Source organism: Gymnoscopelus microlampas (assembly GCF_963454915.1).
Source record: "Gymnoscopelus microlampas genome assembly, chromosome: 8".
NCBI lineage: Eukaryota > Metazoa > Chordata > Actinopteri > Myctophiformes > Myctophidae > Gymnoscopelus > Gymnoscopelus microlampas.
The window spans coordinates 16,934,849-16,956,195 of NC_139945.1; the positions used below are offsets into that span (position 1 = coordinate 16,934,849).

Sequence of the window (21,347 nt, forward strand, 5' to 3'; positions counted from 1 at the left end):
TTTTACTCACTTTACATTGGAGACATAAAGTACCCCTTTATGGCTGCAGCTCTTTCATTCCCATTTCCTTACAGGTTGTGGTATTGTAGGTTTCCTTCTCAGGGATTATTTCCCAACACACTCTCACCCAAGGCATCACCTTTGACCAATTTGGCCAATTAACCATCTTTGACAAGTTGGTAGGTCAAATTTTATGCTTTTTTCTCTTGGGTAGTATGCACCCCATGTGCCTTCAAAAGGCCAAGATAACATACAGACAGCACCGCTATAACAGGACACATTATGCTGTAGTAGAAAATCAACCAGTTTGCATTCCCAGTGCAGTTCACAGACTTTATTTGTATGACAGTTTTTTGTATGTCAAAGTTTTTACTATAACACTGTAAACGTATTCTCAGACATTCACGCATCTCTGATGGTGAGTACAGAACAGATATGTACCCTCTTAAAACAAGAAAAAGAATATGCATGATAATTATGTCATGCGTGGAAAACAGTCCACATGATTTTTATAATCATAGATTTAACTATTCTCTCCAGCCTGACAACTATGCTGCAATCTTAAAATTCTGCATAGATGTATGGTGGGAGCATTTGAAAATTGTGTGAAAATGAAATCCACATTCTTATTTTTTAGTGGCTCCCCCATAGTGGAGCTGGAGCAGATGTCTTTAGTGTGAGCACTGATGCAAACCAAGGACGTTGCATCGCATGGCAAGTTTCTCCTTTCAGAAAGCTTGGGGGAGCACTTGGTCAGGATAATATCATGCATAAAGAGTGTGATAATGTAGGACTACAAATACATACTCAATGGAAATATCACATTTTATTGCATCTGCCCTCTGCACAGTCTGGCTTGGAGACTAGATTGGCCAAAGTTGCTTCATCTCCAAACTGCACTCAAGTCTTCCTTATTTGACCTGTATCTTTAAACATGTCTGAGACAACTGACTCTCCAACTCATTAATGGTGATGCCTGGAGGTTCATTTGAATGAATTGAATAGTCATGCATGTCTTTTGGTAGTGGGCATCACCTTTTATTACACAGCTACTTGACCATAAAAAGGCTATGGGGTTTTATTTTGTTATGCAGTTAAGTGAAAATAAACGCAAGACATGTGCAGTTGTAATGTAATAAACATTGTATGTGTAATCAGAGCCACATATTGGTGCCAGGTAAATATCAACCCTGCAATGTGAGCAACAAGGAGCCACTGATTATGACTGACAGAGATCCTGTCTTCTGAAAATTTAAAAAATGAAATGATTTTGTGGGAGCAGAATTATTTAACATGGTGTTAAATAATTCTGGTCCCACAAAATCATTTCATTGCGAAGAGCCACTGTTCCAGACCAGTCTTCTCTCACTGGTTCTGAGGTATGGTAGGCATAAGAATGATGACATCATCAGCAGGTGGAGTGGAAGACCCCGCCCACCTTGACTCCCTGGCCGACAAGGTCATTGTATTCAGCCACAGCCTTCTCAGTCTGCAGGACCCTGACCTCCACACCTTTCTGTCTAACAAAGTCCAGCGTGAAGGAGGGGACCTGGAAGATAAGAAGACAGACAATTTTATTTGAATGAAACAGGGTCTGAGGTAAAGCAATACCAACATCAATATTAACATAAGACCTCAATGATGCACAAGAGAAATTAGGTCATCACAGCAGCCAGTAACCACAGAAGAATATGATTCAGCATTGAAGGGCAGTCTACAGTTAATCAAAAATGAAATGTCTGAAAATATGGGGCAAAAACTCAAGAGTGAAGAGTTTACACTGTGTTCATTCCATTACCTGAAGCACCTCATTCATTCCTCTGCCAATGACCAGTGTGTCTATTCCTTTCTGTAGAACTTCCTCCACATCAGTTGGCTGCACACCTGGGGTATGCTGGGAGTGTGGGATAAAACAATTATTATTCATTTGATAAACCACTTATGCCCTATTTTACACTTGTCGTATCACAATGTCGTGCAACAACAATAGAGTAGCTGTTCACGCTATTTTTGAAGATTTCTGCCTATAATGACATCCATCCTTTATTTACAAATGTAGCCTTACAAAGTCAAACTAATGGGAAAACGTTTTGAAAAATAATTTAGAAATTAGAGACTAGAATTTCAGAAGGCACATTTCTTGTGAACATACACAGCAAATTATCAATTTCTAATTGGGAATCCGTGTAACCATCCTCTTGCTGTGCCATCTGACTTAGCCTGGGACCAGACGAATATGCCAGTGCAAAAAAAAAAATTGCCCTCAGTCTGGCTACGCGAGGCTACATCTGACTCACCTGAGTTCCAGTCTCTCTCCAGTCCCATGCACGGCTGCCTCCAGGCCACAGCTTACAGTCCTTGTAGGTGGAGGAGCATCCCTTCACCTTCATCTGGCCCCAGGACAGGGACAAGATCTCAGGTGAAGAGGACATGGTCCAATTGCACCACCTGCTGCACAGATACGACGAATGGAGTTGTAGGGCAGTGGTTCTCAAACTTTTTCATGTCAAGGACCCCCAAATTGACACTTAATAGCCCGCTGCCCGCGGACCCCCATTTGAAAAGATAAGCCAGGGACCCCCCCATAAGAGAAGATTTGTACGGCTCTAATCTCTAAAGAACAGATTCGGCGCTGTTTTTCCTTTTCATTTGGCGATGGGTTCCCAGATTGGTACGGCTCTAGCAGTGATTCTCAATCATTGTAATTTAAGGACCCCCCCAGTTTGACGTGCATTAGGCTACAGACCCCCATTTAATGTCATTTCTATCTCTAGGACCCCAATTCATACTGTAAAATCTATGTTAATTTAACTCTGAGAGTTACAGACCCACAAGGGTCCATTTGGTTCCATTTGTACACTCTCAGAGTTACAGACCCATAAGGGTCCATTTGGTTCCTATAAATCATTTAACTGGGGAACCCCTGGTATCCCCTCAAGTACCCCTGGGGGTCCCCGGATCCCACTTTGAGAACCAATGTTGTAGGGAATAGGTTGAACTGTGTAGCCTCGTTCTGAGCAACAGTAGCAACGCAATACCATAAGGCTGACAAAACCCCAGTGATGGAAAAGATACTCAATTTTTTTTTATGTAAGTAAAAGTATCACTACTACAAAGTAGAAATACTCTGTTACAAGTAAGGGTCCAGAATTCAAAATGTACCTGACTAAAAGTACAAAAGTATTGGTATAATATGTAGATTGTAGCCCTACTTAAAGCACCAAAAGTATAAAGTAAGTAGACAGTTACTCATTATGCAGAATGTCCCATTTCACAACTTTTGAAAAGTATAAAAGAAAAATTTAAATAGCAGATCTACAATACATCGGCTATTTTTCAAATGGCCGTAATGTATATAGGGTTGAAGTGAGTAATGTATGTTTTGTAATAATCTACAAAGTAGCTAGTAGTAAAAAAAATGTTCAAATAATTGTAGTGGAATAAACGTATATTTGCTTCTGAGATGTAGTCGAGTAAAAGTAATGAAATACCCAAGTAAAGTTAAAATACCTCAAAATTGTACTTGAGTAAATGTACTTATTTACTGCACTTTACACCATTGGTTCTCAAAGTGGGGTCCGGGGACCCCCAGGGGTCCTTGAGAGAGTTCCAGGGGGTCCCCAGCTAAATGATAGTTAGGGACCAAATTGAGATGTCGGAATGGAAGGGAGCACCCCCCTTATGGGTCTGTAGCTCTGAGTGTACAAATGGAACCAAATGGACCCGTTACCAAATGGACCCTAACGGGTCCATTTGGTTCCATTTGTACACTCTGAGTTAAATTAACATTGAACATAAATTGGGGTCTCAGAGATAGAAATGCTATAAAATGGGGGTCCGTAGCCTATTGCATGTCAAACTGGGGGTCCTTGAAATTAAAATGGTTGAAAATCACTGCTAGAGCCGTAAAAATCTTCTCTTATGGGGGTCTTTGGCATATCTTTTCAAATGGGGGTCCGCGGGCTAATGAGTGTCAATTTGGGGGTCCTTGACATGAAAAAGTTTGAGAACCACTGCTTTAGACTACTGCTTGTCACTTGACTCACTTGATCAGTAATCATCATGGCTACAGAAACAAACAAAAACGTTAGCTTGTTGGCTAACAACTCTGGTGATCAAACTTAACAAATGTATTTGTGTCGGTCAGGTGTTGAAGCAACGCCAATACAAATCGATTTCAATAAGTAGCCTGTATTTTAATGGTTAACCAGCAGACAGCAGTTTAAGACCATAGTTAGTTAGACTCTAAAGACAGAAGAAATGCAAGAGTTCCGCTTACCTTAAAAAATGACGTCATTAGTGGCTCGCCACGCCCCCCACAATACATTAAAAGCTCAACTCAAGATTTTTCAAATATCTGATTTATATTTAAAGATGAAGACTGACATGAAAAAGTAAAGGAATATGACAATATCACATTATCACAAACACATCAAGCAGCCGTTTAACAAACATTCAGTTTAAAAAAAAAATCACAAATGTCCACAAAAAACTAAATATAGGCCTACATGTTGGTAGTTATCAAAATACTACAAACACAAATGTCGTTTTTGTTTAAGATGTTAGCTTAAAAGAATGCACAAAAGGAGACCCTGCAATATTCAACATCAACCATCAACCATCATATATATTTTTTTAAATACATGCAAGCATGAAAACCTGGTCTGTCTCACACACACACACACACACACACACACACACACACACACACACACACACACACACACACACACTATACCAACGTAAAAAAAAGAGTGCACCACATTAGAGTGGATTATAAAACATAGTCATCCTCAGGAGTCGGTAACACTCCAGTATGTCACACACAGGGTAACTGGAGTCTACAGAAGGTATCTGAAATGCATTGATATGTTATCTTATCTCCCTGAGATTCCCAAGTAAACATCTATGTACAAGTGATGGCTAGTAGTTTCACATGCAAAAGAATAAAGACCTCCAGTCCACCAATACTGTAGGGCCTTTCTACGGCACCATAGAACGGTTCTGAGAACAGTTAATAAAAGTTTGCCATTGCATTTCCATTTGTGTACTAACCCCTCATTTCTGGATTTACGGTATGGTGCTCAACACATAGTGTACTGTGGGAGAGCTTAATGACATAAGTATTCAAAATCAAAGGGCATCCTCAGCATCAGACACCAACGGTACCTGACTAAGCAGCAAACTAAGGTTTTGACTGATCTCTCCATTTTCTCTCTCCATCTCATGGATATTCTCTCGCACGCATGCACGCATGCACGCATGCACGCACACACATACGTCTCTTTCCCAGCCCTACTTTTGTCATTCCAAAAACCCAGGTTCACAGGAAAGACCACACACACACACAAAAAAAAACTGTTGGAAATCTCATCCTACGTACCATTACTTTTCAGTTTTCTGTACAGTTGACTGTTATAGTACAGTTTCCTCAGTATTAATAAAGTGATACATTAATACTGAGGATTTAAGTGTGTAAAGTACCTTGAATTAATTGTTACATTTTGTGGTATTCCACTTTAAAATGGTTTGAAATATGACAATGGCATAAAATTACATTCTCACAAATAACTAGTAGTGCAACTTGATGTTAGTACCTATAAAAACTCCTATTCTATACAACGTATTAGCTCATGCAGAGTTTTTGCTTGTGCGATTAGTTTAGGCAGCAGTTCAGTGAATCACACCCAGTATCACTGGGCTGGATTGGGGCAAGTCCCTGTGACATACTAGCATCATGTCCAGGGGGTGTACTTGCGTACCAAGCTGCCTCACGCTAAGAACCGTCCACATGGCTCATATACTGTTGGTTCCCTAGGCTACTTACTTCAGTGGATCACATAGATTGTGACCAAATAGTTGTACAACAGTGCCAATACACTAAACAAAAATTCTGCATTTAGAATCAGGGATCTATTCAGGACAACAAATTAAAGCAGAAATTCAGGAAAACTATCCCCTATCACAAAAAAAGGGGGGACAAGAAATATCCATTAGCAATAACTGTGCAAAAATATTTAAATCCTAAAGATATACAAAATAAAATATTAAAAAAAAAAAACATTACATCCCCGAAATGCATTTAACATTGTATGACAAAATATTTGGTTTCACGAAATCTCCCCATGTGGGCAACTGCCATCGCATATCCAGCAATGATTAAGAACGATGGCCAAATCAATCCGTTAATCACTTCCATTAGTGCTCTGGTATCTTGAGTCTTCCCCTAAGGTGGATGTTACACTATGAAACATTCACAGAGTCAGACAGGTCTGTATCCAACACCTGGCCAGCAGCCAATCAGACCACTCGCTGGCGGACCTCTCCTCCACCTGTAACGTCACTGTTTCCTGGCAACAGAGGAGATAATTCTGTGGGGGGGAGAAAAAAGGTTGTTATACTTCATTGGTCTGTTAAGTCTGTAGGAACGTTACCACACACAGTGGGATAAAAAAAGTTGATTAGAACAAGCCCCATTTGTTGTTTTTAAACCATAATGTTCCTATTCTGGTCATGTCATAATAAATACTAGGCAAGAAATCTGCAAATATAGGCAAACATTCTGTGAAAATAGCAGATCTACAAGCTCACAATGCATGCATTGTGAATGTGTTGTTGACACAGACAGAAAAACTAAGAAGAAGACGGTGTAGGGTAAAGACACAGGACAGAAGGATCTGGTTGGATTCAATAATGTTTTTTTTAGAACCATGTGATTGGTTGTATGATATCTCAGGCACCATATTTATGTGTGACTTGTAATGTGTTCTTTATACCCTGAAGAAGGCAGTTACCTGCCGAAACGTTGGTTTCTTTTTACTCTGCGTCCAAAAATACTATTGGCACTTTGGCTACCCGTGTGTGCGGCTATTTGGATCATTCTGCCACCGTACGACAGAGCATAAATTAAAGCTGCACTATGTAACTTTCCTCTTCTACCCCGGATTGATGAACCCGGTTTCTGTGCTGTTCATTTTTAACATTGAGCTAATAGAGCCTGCCTGCTTGCTCAGGGGCTAAATTTAATCTTGACCAACAGGTCAAAATTCTTTTCAGATCCTGTGTCTAGGTGAGACATGACCTTTGACACGTTCCAAATGTCTCACACGTTCAGAGTCTCGATTAATTGAATGCACAGGACGTCAATGGGAATAAGGCCTTGGGCTTTTTTGGGTTATCCTTTTAGCACCTGTTGTATAAATCTGTACCACTGTACATTTTTTGCAAACTGTTAATTAAGTATTCAATCAATCAAATAGAAGAGCAGGGAAACAAAATACAGCCACCCCAATTGTATAAGTTATATTACATTGTGCCGCTTTAAGCATCAGAAGAATGTTGCAGATACACATATTCAATCCAAGTCCCTACTATATGATAATTAAGTTATTACTGTCCTTCTCCATACTCACCCCTCATCATCAAGCTTGTATCCTTCACAGCAGGTGGGTTTGGACCATCGCTGCCAGCTTTTGCAGCTCCAGTGTGGGCAGTGGTTGGGCTCCCATTGGGGTTGGCAGGTTTAGCTTTATACGGAGGCCGTTTCCTCCCATCCACAGTGTCAACTTTCACCTGGCAGAGGTTCTGCAGCAGCCCCATGAAGTCAAACTCCTCTCCTGAACTCTCACCTTGTCTTTTCAGCAACTCAAGCACCTGTTGTACATAACACACAACGGTTACATGGCGGCTTTCCGACATGTCGCCTTTCCGACGTTAACGAACCCTATACCTAACCCTCACCCTAACCCTAACCGCACGCGGAAGCCACTAGTCGGAGTGGCGAGATGTGGGCGTGGAAGACTGTTACCACACACAACAGTAGTTCTCTATTGGGTTCCAAACTGGGACACACCTTTCACTGTGACTACAATGTCAAGATGTAAAATATGCATGTATTCTTTTGTGTTTCTCTCATGTAGGAAATTAAATCATCACCTTAATGTGAAATAGTAACATAAACATAAACCTAAAAATAACATAAAAAGAAACATGACCAGGGAGGGAAATCATCACTAGCTACTTTGACTGTGGCTGGCAATTTGTCTATACAGAACCTCCATTCATTGGCCGGTCCCATTGTAAATCCCATTTGGTATGTAAAATGGTGTAAGTGGGTGCTGAACTGTAAAGTCATATGAGCCACTGTGGCCTGTGTACAGTAACGTCTGGCTTTCTGCCCTGAATGCGACACCGAGCAATTATGCAGCCCATGTGTCCTGATTTTTAACCACTTTTAATCTGGTGTCCCTATTTTGGGCATGTCATTATTTTTTTTTCAAATGTTAACAAAGTTTTTCAAAACCTTTCAAAACTCTATAAACTCACGCATTGGGTGCCTTTAGAGCTACTGTTTTTGAAAATGTTTGAATAGGGCTTAAGTGAACTATATTTACTAGACCATACCCGTAGGGGAATATGAGCACCCAAAGTGTGCAGTTTGGCTTATGCGCCGAGAACAGACAGTTTATCAGGGATCGAAAGTGAGTTTGTACTGTGTAGTCCAGTGGTTCTCAAACGTTTTTATGTCAAGGACCCCCAAATTGACACTTGTTAGCCCGCGGACCCCCATTTGAAAAGATATGCCAGGGACCCCTCCCCCCCACCCACACACACAGCACGGAGAATGGCGTAGGCATGTTACTCGCCCGCCCCGGGTCCCGTCGCAAACACACACACACACACACACACACAGATCCGTAACGGCCGATCGACACCAGGCTTTTCAAAGCGAGCGTGTGCGTACAGCGCGTTTGTTTAGATCCAAGTGATTATCAATGGTAGCGGCTACACCAGGCGCACGGATACGCGAGTCGCACATACGCAGACTTTTAAAATAGGACTGGGTCTAAAAGTGCGCGTGTGCGTATGTGCATCGTGTGTGCGTGTGTGCGAAAAAAGTCTGGTGTGTTTACTTTAGTTTCCACACACCACAGTAAGAATTGTACTCAGAGAGTGGGCGGGGTCTATGGTGCAGCGTCGGTGTTGCCATGTCGGCCTACTGTAAGCGGTTTAGGGGCAATATTGGTGGTATCGTGTTTTGGCGTTGGTTGTGAAAGTGCAGGTGGGTGTGGGGACGCGTTGTGAGCTTGTAGATCGGCTGTTTTCCAAGAGGCAAGGTATATGTGCGAAGGCGCTTCGTTTGGCCTTCTTTTCATAGACCTTGTTGCTTGTAGGGGTCGTTTGGTTTGGCCTTGTTTTCATAGACCTTGCTGCTTGTTTCTCTCGCTAAACCTGGCAACGACGCATGCGCAGTTTGATCAAGAGTCGACCCAAGACACAAGACAGCTACCACCGTCCGTGAGGTTACTAGAATTATAGTAGGATGTGTGTATTTTACATTTACCTATCTGCTTGTTTCATTCATTGTATAATTAAAGTTAAATAGTTCAATATATATACTTAAAGCTGTATAAAGTCTTTTCCCTCTTTTATTTTCCCCGTCTGAAAATAGGGGTAAAAACAAATCATGCATTAATTATACAATAGCTTATATTGACACTTTTGTACCATGTCCTCCCTAAATAAAAATAATATATAAAAAAAGGAAAATAAAGAACGCAGTATAAGTTTCTTTAGTGAATAAAATGTTATTTTGACCAATCTGTATGGTAGAGTATGTTAATCCTACTATAATTCTAGTAACCTCTGTAGTGGTACGTGAGTGTAGTGGTACGTGAGTGAAGACACCCGGTTCTCCTCACTGGCTGGACCAATTGCTCTGATTTTGCACACAGCCATTGACCATTACCATCTGAACTTAACTGTGAAGCCCGTTTTTCAATTTCATCAAATCTCAGCTTCTTATTAGCGTTTTTGTGTCAAAGAATGTCGTCCCATAGCTGCGGCTGCCCAGCTATGGGACAAACTGCCTCCCGGGTTGCCAGATCATGTGCGTATATCCCCCCACGGCTGCGCCGACCGGGTATGGTCTAGTACAATATAACTTATACACTTGAGGTGGTCTAATTTCATATCCCTGCTCTTCCATTGAAACATTTAGATCCTGTGTATAGGTTAGACACGACCTTTGACACAATCCTGTTTCTGGTTTGACATGAAGGTCAAAATTACATTTCTCCACTGAAGCAGGCAGATACTATTAGCTTAGTGGTAAAAATGTCAGCACTTGCGCAGGAGGCTTTGTGTTTATTTTGTATGTATTTGTTTGCTTATAATGTTCTCAAATATAAAGTTTAATCAAATCTATGTTTTTGACAAAGATTTTGCATTTGGATACACAGACACACACCTTCATGTACTTGTAGGACTTGAGTTCACTGAGATTCTCCTCCAGGTAGAGCACATACATGGCGAGGTCGTCCCATTGGCCGCCAGGGTGGGGCAGAACGTCCACAGTGGGCAGCAATTCGTACATTTCCAAGAAACTTGCGTATCCATGGCAAAAGAGTGGACGGAAGCTGGCATAGATGACCACAGGAACGAGCGTAAGGTACACCACCAAGTTGACGAGGCTGACAACAGAATCAAACAAAAGAGAAAGATCATAATTTACACGGTCAACCCCCAACATCTACGTATGATTGTTATGACGTGTGATTATTAAACAATTTCAAACCTGGCATTAAACTTTGATTGATTGAATACTTTATTAGCAGTTTGCAAAAAAAGTACAGGATAATACAAGGTCGGCTAAGAGGATTTAAAACCCAAGAAAGCCTATGGCTTGTTTCCATTGGGGTCCTTTGTACTCAATTCATAGAGACATTTAATGACAGATATACAACACTATGCAAAACATCATAACAACAGTTTGAAAACAGAGGGCCAGTTTTTTGCAGCCACCTGTAGGTACTCTTTTAGAGCGGTTATGAAGGAGAGTAGGGTTTTACACTCCTTCACGGCTTTTGGTAGGACATTCTACATTTTTGTGGCATAGCAGGAGAACGAATTCAAACCCTTGTTAGTGCCAAATCTGTGTTGAACGTGATCAGTGGAGCTACCTCTGGTGTTATGATTGTGGTCTTATCGGTGTAGTGCATCTTGTAGACCAGCCCCATTGCAAGTTGCTGTACTCTGTCCTCAACCCTGAGCCATTCGACCCTAGCAAAGTGAGCAGGGGTTAGATGAGTCGTAGATGTAAGGCCAAGAAGTAGCCTTACCAGTTTGTTTTGGGATGTCTGGAGCCTTGTTTTTAAGGCCTTTGTGGTGTTGTGGTACCATGAGGTGCATGCAAAGTCGACCTTGGATGAGTGATCCTGTTAGAGTCCTCAAAGTATTCTTACTGACCAGAGAGGAGATCCTATACAAAAAACATGTTCTTTGGATGACTTTTTTGATTACTCTTGTTGCCATTTTATCACTGGAAAGATTTGCTTCTATTTTGGAACCTAGGTAGGTAATTTCCCCTTTCCTTGTGATAACACCCACTTTGATAGTGAAGCCGTCGGCCTTGCCGAGGTTACATTTAGACCCAAAGAGAATGGATTCGGTTTTCCCAGGTGTAATGATAGTTTGCTATCAGCGAGCCAGGTGCAGATTCTACCGAGTTCAGAGCTAAGGATTTTTCAACCTGTAACTTGTCCCTGTCCGAGACCAGCAGAGCCGAGTCATCCGCGAACAGGAACAAGTTAAAGTCACAAGCTGATGTCACGTCGTTTACATATATTAGGAACAGTAAAGGCTAGTATGCTTCCTTGCGGAACGCCACAGCTCTCCCCTCCAGATAGGATTGCATCCAGCTCCCTGATGTGCAATCAAAACCAATTGCTTTTAGTTTATCAATCAAAATAGAGTAATTAACGGTGTCAAAAGCCTTTTGGAGGTCCAGCATGACCATGCCGCAGTAAGTCCACCTCTTGTTTGATGTGGTCGTTCAAATAGAGAAGGCATGTGTCAGTGGAGTGGGCTGTTCTGAAGCCCGATTGGAATTCGTACATTCGTTTTTTTTCAGCAAGATACTTTTCAACCTGTCATTTTTCCCATGACTTTCGAGATGGAGCTAAGAATAGAAATAGGGCGGTAGTTGCCGGAGTGTAATTTGCTTCCTTTTTTGTACAGAGGGGTTACTCTTGCTATTTTGAAATCATGGGGGACCCGTCCCCGTTTGATGGAGAGTTTTATTATCACAATAAACACTTTTCAAAATGTTTAATTAGAACTATTTTGGGGGGGGGGACTTGACAAATCACATGGATACATGAGCAAGAAGACCTAGACCCAGACCTCAGCCAAAAATGTTCAAACAGTTAGAAAAGAAAATCTGCAAAAAGATGTGACAATAGCCCACCTACAAGCTTACCTTGTAGATCGGCTATTTTTGCAATTTCCGAAAATTATAAAATAGGTACCTCAGCAATGAGAAGACCCCGACAGCGATGAGCTTGCACTGGACCTTTTCAGGAACGGTGGAGTCATTGATGAGCAGCCCGGTGCGCAGCGTGCATCCAAACTCATCCGTAACAGAGGCCAGCTGGAGGTAGTAGCCCAGGTAGACACAAGCACACAGGAGAGTCAGCAGGGTCAGGCCGCGACACAGCAGGTATCGAACCAGCAACACCCGCGAAAAACGCTTGGTCTTCAGGTAGTTCTCCATCAGGGGGTAGATGAAGCAACCTTCAGTAGGGTCACTGGGACAGAAGAGGGTCAGATGGAATATTGAAAAAACAATTTAGCATTCTCTGTCATATTTTTGTTATGACTAACCATACAATACAATGTTTTAAACAATAGATGGTATAGAAAGTGAAAAGTGAAACATGGTGTGACTCAGGGGTCACATACCTGTCTAAAGAGGCCGTGGACATCCTGGACAAGCTTGAGGTGGCCATGCGTTTGGCCAGGTTCACAGCCCGGTTGTAGCAGCAGTCCAGCTGCTCCATGATGAAGCCCAGGTCAGACTGCAGGATAGGAGCGGTGGAGAACCTCCAGAACAGAGCCGGGCTGTACATCATCACTGCCACCAGCAGCAGGATGTAGGGGAAGAACTGACAGGATAGTGGCGAGAAAAAAAGGAGGTGCAGACTGGGATTACCGAGGGAATTCAATACTATTGTACATAGTGTCTGTTTTAGAATAATCTCAATGTGTGAACAGACACGGTCATTGTCCGGCGAACATCATGCGACTGGCGTGACACCAGTAGAATACTTAATAAGGAGAAGTAGAAGGGTAATTTTACACAAAGACGCCATATGACAAAATGTCTAATTGTCGGTAGAGTGGGTTAAATATTTTATTACAGGCTATGAAGTAATAACTAAATAATCTTGGTTGAAGAAATCATAACCAAGAGAGCAAAAATAAAGTGAGGGGAGTTCAGCGAGTGGGAGGATGGAGGGGGAAATGATACTCAAGAAGAGGTTCAGCGCTACTTCGATACGCAGTTCGTATTGGAGGGGGATGAGCTCGTTGGTTTCTGGGGGAAGCAGCAACAAGCCTTTCCTCAAAGATTATGCTTTATCATCTAGACCCTCAATATTAGGCAACTCATTTAATAAAATAAATAAATAATAATAAGTCAATAATATGATATGAATAATAAAAGGCAATAAACGTTATGAAAAAGGTTTTATGCACATCAAACAATGGTGCACTCTGACTGAAAAAATGCCTGATGCCAGTTTCATGTGTAGCACACATGGTTGAGATTTCAGTTCCTTCATTTCTTTTTCTTAGTTCACTGTCAGCTGGAAAAATCTAGTCAAATAATATGTGGTTTGTCTGAAAGAGTCTTTCCAAGTTCCCTTTCTTCACCATCACTGGCCAGTTGTTAAGACAAATACGTATAAATAATACTGGTGACTGCAATTGATCCTGTTTTGTGTATGGTACACACATACAGATATGGCTGAGATTTCAGTTCCTTTGTTTTTCAAGGCTGGAGAAGTCTTGTCAAATACTTTGTGGTTTGTCAGAAAGCGCCAGAAACCAAGTTCCCTTTCTTCACCATCGCTGCATAGCTGTTACTGAAGAGACACATACATTTCCCATTCGACATGATGACAAAATAATTAATCGTATCTGTCTTTTGTTTCACGGCCTCCCAAACTCATTCTACTGTTGTCTCGTCTCATTAGTTGTGATTGAAAAATAGTAGTAGTAGTTCAGTAGTAGTGAACAGGTAACACACATGGACCATTGATAGGCTGCCAGGGTCATTCCTGTGTTCAATCACGCTGCGCTGCTACGCTGATATGATGCATTGGGCTTCACAATCAAACAGGCAAACCTAAGCATGATTGTAAAGCAGCACACTTATCTATCTGACCAGTCCACTTCACTTCAGATTGGTGGGCTGCGACTGCTTTTGAGATTTTTCAAGTTGAGGGACCAAAGGTTGGGACTTGGGAACCACTAGGCATTACTGCATGAATTAAATTCATGCATTAATAATGTATTATGACATGCATTGCTAAGGTCACCCACCAGTCACTGAGCGGCATTTCTTCATGTCGATTCCTATTCCAAATTATGGGCGTTTTGAAAATCCTGGTGAGAGGTAATACCTACTTAAGAATTAATTGTAAAACAATGAATAAATAAAAATGCGTTACAAATAGACAGTTGTCTGCCTCACCCAGACAACACCTCTCACACAGTGCATCATTAGTTCTTTTCATTTTGAAATGTCAAGTGTACCTTATTTTATTCTTTTTGATGTATGACATTCTATTATGCATGCAGAGCATGGATTTGTGTGTTAAGGGCAGGGGTGCACCGAGGTAGTCCCAGGACCATGGGCCAATGGATTCAAGATTTGTTGATGTGGTCACTAAATGCATTAAAACACTTTTAATGACCTCTAATGCATCAAGTAATAAGTCTATGGAAGCCTATGTGGATACATAAGGTTTTATCTTATAAGGATTTATTGGAATATAATTCAGTCAGTTGTCTTATATTATACTATATTACATTATAATGATTTTACAGCGTACCGTATTTGTCCTTGCTTGTTGCACCACCACCTGATGTAGCCACAGAGGGAGGGTGTGTAGAGGGAGGGTGTGTGTGACTGTATACCACTCAGAGATGCTCACAAGCTGAGTCCAAGTCTCAAGTCTTTGAGGAGTAAGTCCAAGTCTTTAAAAAAAATGGTTCTTATGCATGCAAACTTGTCTGCTTAGAACACTGCATAGCTGTAATTCAATTCATGTACGGTGTCATCATCACTCCTTTATCGTTTAGCATACAGTGTCAGCCATTGACTAGTTGGTATAAGATCCCTTTAAACAGGCCATCGCAATGAAATAACACACAATGAAACCTTGTTTAACAGCAAACATCTGCTAGCATTTATTCCAAAATCAACTTGTTGTGTTTTAGAATACATTTTTAAGTGACTCACAACACTAAAATAGCTGACTTTCTTTTTTGAGCAGCAAAACCCATCAGGAACCACAATGTCCGGAGAGAGTAACTGGGTCTCTGCTATAATGTTGCAGGCTATACAGTAGCAATATATTTAGTTTGTCTTTATGGGTCCATTTGGTCACTCTCAGAGTAACACAAAGGATTTTACAGAGCATCTTTTGATGTATTCAGTCATACAGTGTTGATGAGCTATCCTTCATACTTTCAGGTATGTAGAGAATATAATATGAATGTTAGAATGTGTATATGTCTATGTTCTATTTTTCAATAACAGAGTAGCCTACGACCATATTGTAACAACTGATGACAGCTTAGTGTAAATTTACCTCAAAGCCTCTCAAACAGAGATGACGCGCAAAATGCGTCATGTGCCCAAAAAACCTCTACAATCTATCGAGGCAGCACACAATGAGTTGATAGCTTATAGATCATGTTTTGTTTGTTACATAACACCATCACGCGATGGAGTATACAAATTAGGCTAATGGTAACTTAATGTGGCCCCCCCAGCAGGCAATCGCAAATAAGAGGGCACTAGCAACATGTAGCCACAGAGGAAGGGTGTGAGTGTGTACCACTCACCTTATGGAGCCACAGAGGGAGGGTGTGAGTGTGTACCACTCACCTTATGGAGCCACAGAGGGAGGGTGTGAGTGTGTACTGCTGCCCAACAGTACGAATCCACATAAGCACCCTGCTTCCAGGAGAAGTTAGCTGGGGCAAAGCAGCTGATCTGTGTACCTAGCACAAATACAAAGAGACTGATATTAATTATGTATGCGCAATGACATAAATCTATGTTTGACATCATCACATGGAAATTTCAGCATTTTGATTCTGCAGAGAAATAGACTAAATACATAATGTATTTGTTTTTTGCCACAATATATACTGTATATATATATATGATCTCTTCACATTAGACTCGGGACTTGAGTATTTTAAAGTCTTAATCGTGTCAGTTTAAAGTCTTAATCTTGTCAATTAAAAAACTCCTCTTTGGGTTCAGAAAACACTGCTCCTCCCAGAAACAACCCCCGTGTTCATAAGTAGGATGAAGAAAACTGCGATCCCCTTTTAGAGTCCAATGAATGGACCCTTTTCACAGCCACGGACACATTACTGTGACTGTGTGCAAACATCAAGTTAACTGTGCAGGGGTTTTCCATGCTGGTACAAACACCTAAATGAAACAGACCCAGAATGAAATGTTATTACCATAAAATGTGTTTACATATTGAAATGTTAAAAGAATGTCTGCCGTGAAAAGGGTCTAATCTGTTTGATGTTGACTTCTCTTTGTTTTTTCTTCCATCATACAAATATATATTTTTTTAAACACCCCTGCTTTTATTATGCAAATGAATGAAGGGCTCCAGAATGACACTCATCCATCTGCTACTTTTTTGTAACCTACAGCAGGGGTTCTCAACCTGTGGGTCAGGTCCCCACATGATTTTGGGGAGGTTCCCAGATGACAGTGAAGTGACAATTTAAAGCCTTTTAAGACCTTTTTAAATGCCTAAAAAAAAGAAGAGGAAAAAAAGAATGAAAGAAAAAGAAAAATACCTTTACTGCATCAAAATAAATCAACAAACTATACTATAAAACATTGGCAAAAATATAAGGAAGAGGCAGAAATTGTGAAAAATAAGCCGACCTACAAGCTTGTAGAATGTAGATCTGCCATTTTCACAATATTTATCTGTGGAACCAAGTCAAACAAAATGTAATGTAATGCTTCAACTGCTACAATTCCAAGTGCTTGTCAGGGTGGGGGGTCCCCAGTTTAAATGTAATTATGTTGGGGGGTCCCCAGTTCAAATATGATTATTTTGGGGGGTCACAGCCTGAAAAGTTTGAGAACCACTGACCTCCAGTACAGTTGACTCGTTTATCTGACAACTTGTACGTACTGTCAATTAACCTGAGCAACTCACCCACAGACACCTCCTGAGCGAAGGCCAGGGAGATGAGGAGGAGGGGAAGCCCCACGGCAACGCACGTCACCATCATGTCCACGGCCAGCTCTGTGCGCACATTACGGTACCGTTTCTGGTTGGGCTCCTTCAGCAGGAAGTCACTGAAGACGTACTCTGTAGCCACATGGGCGATGGCCATCTCTTCAGATAGATTTGCGCCTGGACTGGGCTGGGGGAACAGGAGACAAAAGTACTTTATTTTACATTTACAACATGCAAAGTTCACAACATTAAAGGTAGGGTAAGTGATTTTCTTTGGTTAAAATAAGTGTTAAATAGCTCTATATTCTGATAGTAATCATTGCTATAGAGTGTTTGTTCAGTAACAGGAGTCTCCATGTCTCTCCAGCTCTTTATTAAACAGGAAATGCATTTTCGTTTCAGTTTCATTTCCAATTTTATCCAATCAGGATAGAGAACTCAATCAGGATATAGATTAAACAAGTGAAATTGGAAGTGATGACACTAAGAAATGAGCGGAACACTATAAAAATGAAGCTTAAAAATGGGTACTTCATCTAACCTGACACAGCCAGATCCGAAAAGCTGCTTCTCACATTTGTTTCACAGCTTATTCGGATGCTGTCTTGAGGAACGTAGTTACTCAATACCGCCCCCATCTGGCAGAGTCAGGTTATACTTCATCCTGATTGGCTGAGATTTTGACACCTACCGGAAAATATATTTTCCCTCCTGTTATTGAACAAATACTCTATAGCAATGATTACTATCAGAATATAGTGCTCTAACATTTTAACGAAATACTTTTTGTTTTAACCAAAAAATATCACTTACACCAGGGGTCTTCAACATTTTCAGGTCAAGGAGAGAGATGAAGCAGAGAGATGAAGCAGGGACCCCCCCCCCCCCCCCCCCTACATATTGTATAACATTGTGTCGCAGATTAAGCTTCTTCATAGATTTCATAGATATCTGGATTCAAGTTAATGTGTATTTTCAGATATAGTTAACCTTATAAACCCTCAATATTTAGTCAACTTGACCATTGGCTCTGTACTTGGTCTGGTCTTTTCCCCCGACTCTCGCCGACTCTCCGAAAATAGCTGATCTACAAGATCACAACGCCTCGCATCTGCTATTTTCGGCTAATGTTCCCCACCACACAAAGATTTGGTGGACCCCCTGTAGTAACTCTGAGGACCCCCTAGGGGCCCCGGACCCCCTGTTGTAGACCCCTGCTTTACACATTTGAACATATGCTGGCAACAGCAGTGAAGGAGAGGCACGGGCAGTTTCTGAAATGCTTGTTAAAATGATCTGCTTACATATTCCCTTTGCATCTACAAAACTAAGATATTCCAACGTGTTTTTAATGTGGATATGGGCTCATTTCCCTGCACCTGTAGCCATGTTCCATGCCTACATTCACAAAACAAATATTCTCCCCTACCTCTGAAGTCTCCAATCCCTTCAAACAGAGGGCTTGATGCAGGGCTAGGTGGCCCCTACGCCTCGATGAGTGAGAGAAATGGGACAAGTTACTCTATATGCATGAACGCAATAACCCCTGCCTGCAACATGCAGAATGGGGAGGGATCAGAGCGATATAGGCGGGCTGGACATCTGATGGCTGGGGGCATCTTTCAACAGGTCTGGGCGGGCATGGCTCCTCTATGTGCTATGCTATGGCGTGCTTATCCTAATGACAGGCAAACAGCACCATCTGCAGGATGACTATGAGCAAATCTGCACTCAACTATAATGTAAATGTATATGTTGTAACAACAAATTAATTCACTGCATACATTCTTAAATATACCTACATTCCTCCATACAACATTCCACTAAATACATACATATATTATAAATATATTTAAATTATATACCACATGTGTAATGCGTGGTATACTAGTATGCACCTGTACACTATTATACCATACTTATATTATTTTCATGTATCAGGGTTAGAAATAACTAAAATATAAGAAATTTCCACTAATTACAGTCATAGTAAGTCATAGTATACCATACCATAAATCCCGTTTACTTTCCTCCCTCTGGAATCAATAGACTTGTATCTGATTAAAATGAAACCAGACAGTGTATTTTGCCTGCCCTGGCTGTATGTAATAATGTATCTGTCTGTGTCTGTCTGCACCAGCAAGCCCAAACATATCAACACTTCAGGTCTCGACTTGCTCAATTTATTTTTAGAAAGAAGAACTACATTCTTGTAAAGACAGACTGTAACCACCTATTAATAAGGGTCACGGTCAGTTTGACAGTTTTCCCCAGGGGGTGTTTGTGTTTCATTATAAAGACAACGCGTCGCGATGAGCTTGTAGATCGGCTATTTTCAAATAGCCTAGGTATAAAATAGGGCTGAAGTGGTTAATGTATGTTTTATAATGTAATAATTTATATCTGCAAAGTAACTAGTAACTAAAGTTTTCAAATAATTGTGGTGGAGTAAAAAGTACAATATTTTTTAGCCTTTGAGATGTAGTGGAGTAGAAGTAAAAGTATTGGAAATTGGAAATACTCAAGTAAAGTACAAATACCTCAAAATTGTACTTAAGTACAGTACTTGAATAAATGTACTTAGTTACTTTACACCACTGCAGTTTCTGTTTGTTGTGGTTAACACAACACTAGTAAACAGTTAACAACAAACAAAGAAGATGTGTTTACACTTACCTCTGCTATCTGCTACTGATCACGAACACATCATTCTTTATGAAGACTTAGTTCACACATTACTGTCTGAGACTGAGCAACAACCAAGATAATGACATGAAAACATTCCACAGGCGGCACAAAATAATAAAACTTGTGGCAACTGGAACTTCTTCCGGGGTAAGCTGGATAACTTCTTCCTCCCTTCTTCTCCATGCGTTGTTAGCATAGAATAGGCTAGATATATATATTAATGTTAGCTTGTAGATCAGTTATTTCTGCCAAGCGACACAACTGGTTCAGGGAATAAACAATAAAGAAATAAACACTTGCTGATATAAACCCCAAATCTCTTTGTAATTAGATGTATTTGTTGTTTTCTAGCGGTCGGTTTTGAACGGACATTGGTGACCTGTCGAATTCTGTGACTCCACATGCCCCATTTCGTGTAAGTAATATGGTTAAAGGCCAAACCGAGCTACCGGGTTAGACGGAATTCGATAGGTCACCATGTTGGATGTAACATCGAGAGGCGTACCCGCTATTCCCGCCCCGCCCATTGAAACTATTACACGCCCCCTCGGTGGCCAAGCGCTCCATCCAATCAGACGTGTTTATTTTTATTTTCATTTTTGAATATCCAATCAGAAGTCGTGTTTTCAACCGGCAACATGTACATCACCACCGGTCAAGGTTTTTCAGAATAATAAGTGGTCTAATAATTAACAGCACTTCTGACTGAAATATAGAATTTATTTGTTCATAATAATACATAATATTTAAACAGCAATACTTTTTCATTATGACTTTTTTTAACAAATGTAATTACGTTGACTATGAGTGATAAACACTGATAGAAACAATAATACCGTAATTCTGATATTTAATAAATAACTGAATAAGATCTCGATGCAGCAAAATGTTTCATAATAACCACATTTTCAACTCGGGGGGATTGCATCGCATGGGGGAAAGCACAGATCTACAAGCTATCAATGCGTTGCGGTGCACCCAAAAACGACGCGTTGACGGCTCTTTTCCCCTTTTTGGCCAGCGAGAGACCCGTCGCCCAGTGTTGCCATGTCCGCTTGTTATAAGCGACTTTGGGCTTGTTTTTCTGGTAAATTGCGGTTATTTGGGCTTGTTTCTTAATGTTGTTTAAACCAGTGGTTCTTCAACATTTTCATGTCAAGGACCCCCAAATTCATTTGTATTTGCACACGGACCCCATCTGATTTATTTTTTTTGCCAGGGACCCCAATACTAGATTAATTTGTGTTTTTCATTCTTTCTTTTTTGAATCACTTTTTTCCCAAGTTTTTTTTTTTTTAAATAGCAGATCTATAAGCGCACAACGCGTCACATGTGAACGAACTTGTAGATGTGCTATTTTAA

The 21,347-nt window shown here is 40.8% G+C and overlaps 3 protein-coding genes across 6 annotated transcripts in view; 1 reads left to right on the forward strand and 2 right to left on the reverse strand.

Moving 5' to 3' along the window:
* clns1a (chloride channel, nucleotide-sensitive, 1A) overlaps positions 1–21,347 on the forward strand; it is a gene marked incomplete at both ends in the record, with an annotated part of 192,086 nt that overhangs the window by 99,133 nt on the left and 71,606 nt on the right. The gene's annotated exons all lie outside the window — the stretch shown is intronic.
* Positions 320–2,484, reverse strand: aamdc (adipogenesis associated, Mth938 domain containing). Its single transcript, XM_084063786.1, has 3 exons — positions 2,298–2,484; positions 1,799–1,894; positions 320–1,549 (listed from the first exon to the last, which is right to left on the reverse strand). The coding sequence occupies exons 1-3, from the start codon at positions 2,430–2,432 to the stop codon at positions 1,409–1,411; spliced, it is 372 nt and encodes a 123-aa protein (XP_083919912.1). The 5' UTR covers positions 2,433–2,484; the 3' UTR covers positions 320–1,408.
* LOC311049872 (pannexin-1-like) lies at positions 4,230–21,142 on the reverse strand. 4 transcript variants are annotated; one of them, XM_084063770.1, is made up of 8 exons: positions 19,308–19,502; positions 17,274–17,484; positions 15,959–16,074; positions 12,742–12,944; positions 12,309–12,587; positions 10,250–10,472; positions 7,413–7,653; positions 4,230–6,371 (listed from the first exon to the last, which is right to left on the reverse strand). In XM_084063770.1, the coding sequence occupies exons 1-8, from the start codon at positions 19,308–19,310 to the stop codon at positions 6,301–6,303; spliced, it is 1,347 nt and encodes a 448-aa protein (XP_083919896.1). In that variant the 5' UTR covers positions 19,311–19,502; the 3' UTR covers positions 4,230–6,300. The 4 variants fall into 4 exon arrangements, with proteins under 4 accessions (XP_083919896.1, XP_083919898.1, XP_083919899.1 ...); XM_084063772.1 differs by lacking the exon at positions 19,308–19,502 and adding an exon at positions 18,727–18,914; XM_084063773.1 differs by lacking the exon at positions 19,308–19,502 and adding an exon at positions 17,839–17,968.

Bases quoted from the DNA above. Each gene is read 5' to 3' on its own strand.
- aamdc (XM_084063786.1), bottom strand. From the start codon at position 2,432: ATGTCCTCTTCACCTGAGATCTTGTCCCTGTCCTGGGGCCAGATGAAG. The intron at 1,895-2,297 runs GTGAGTCAGATG...CCACACTCCCAG, and splicing joins GGAGAGAGACTGGAACTCAG to CATACCCCAGGTGTGCAGCC. The intron at 1,550-1,798 runs GTAATGGAATGA...CTTATCTTCCAG, and splicing joins GAATGAATGAGGTGCTTCAG to GTCCCCTCCTTCACGCTGGA.
- LOC311049872 (XM_084063770.1), bottom strand. The intron at 10,473-12,308 runs GTACCTATTTTA...TTCTGTTGTCAG, and splicing joins GGGGTCTTCTCATTGCTGAG to CCTCGTCAACTTGGTGGTGT. The intron at 6,372-7,412 runs GTGAGTATGGAG...TCCCCCCCACAG, and splicing joins TACAAGCTTGATGATGAGGG to AATTATCTCCTCTGTTGCCA.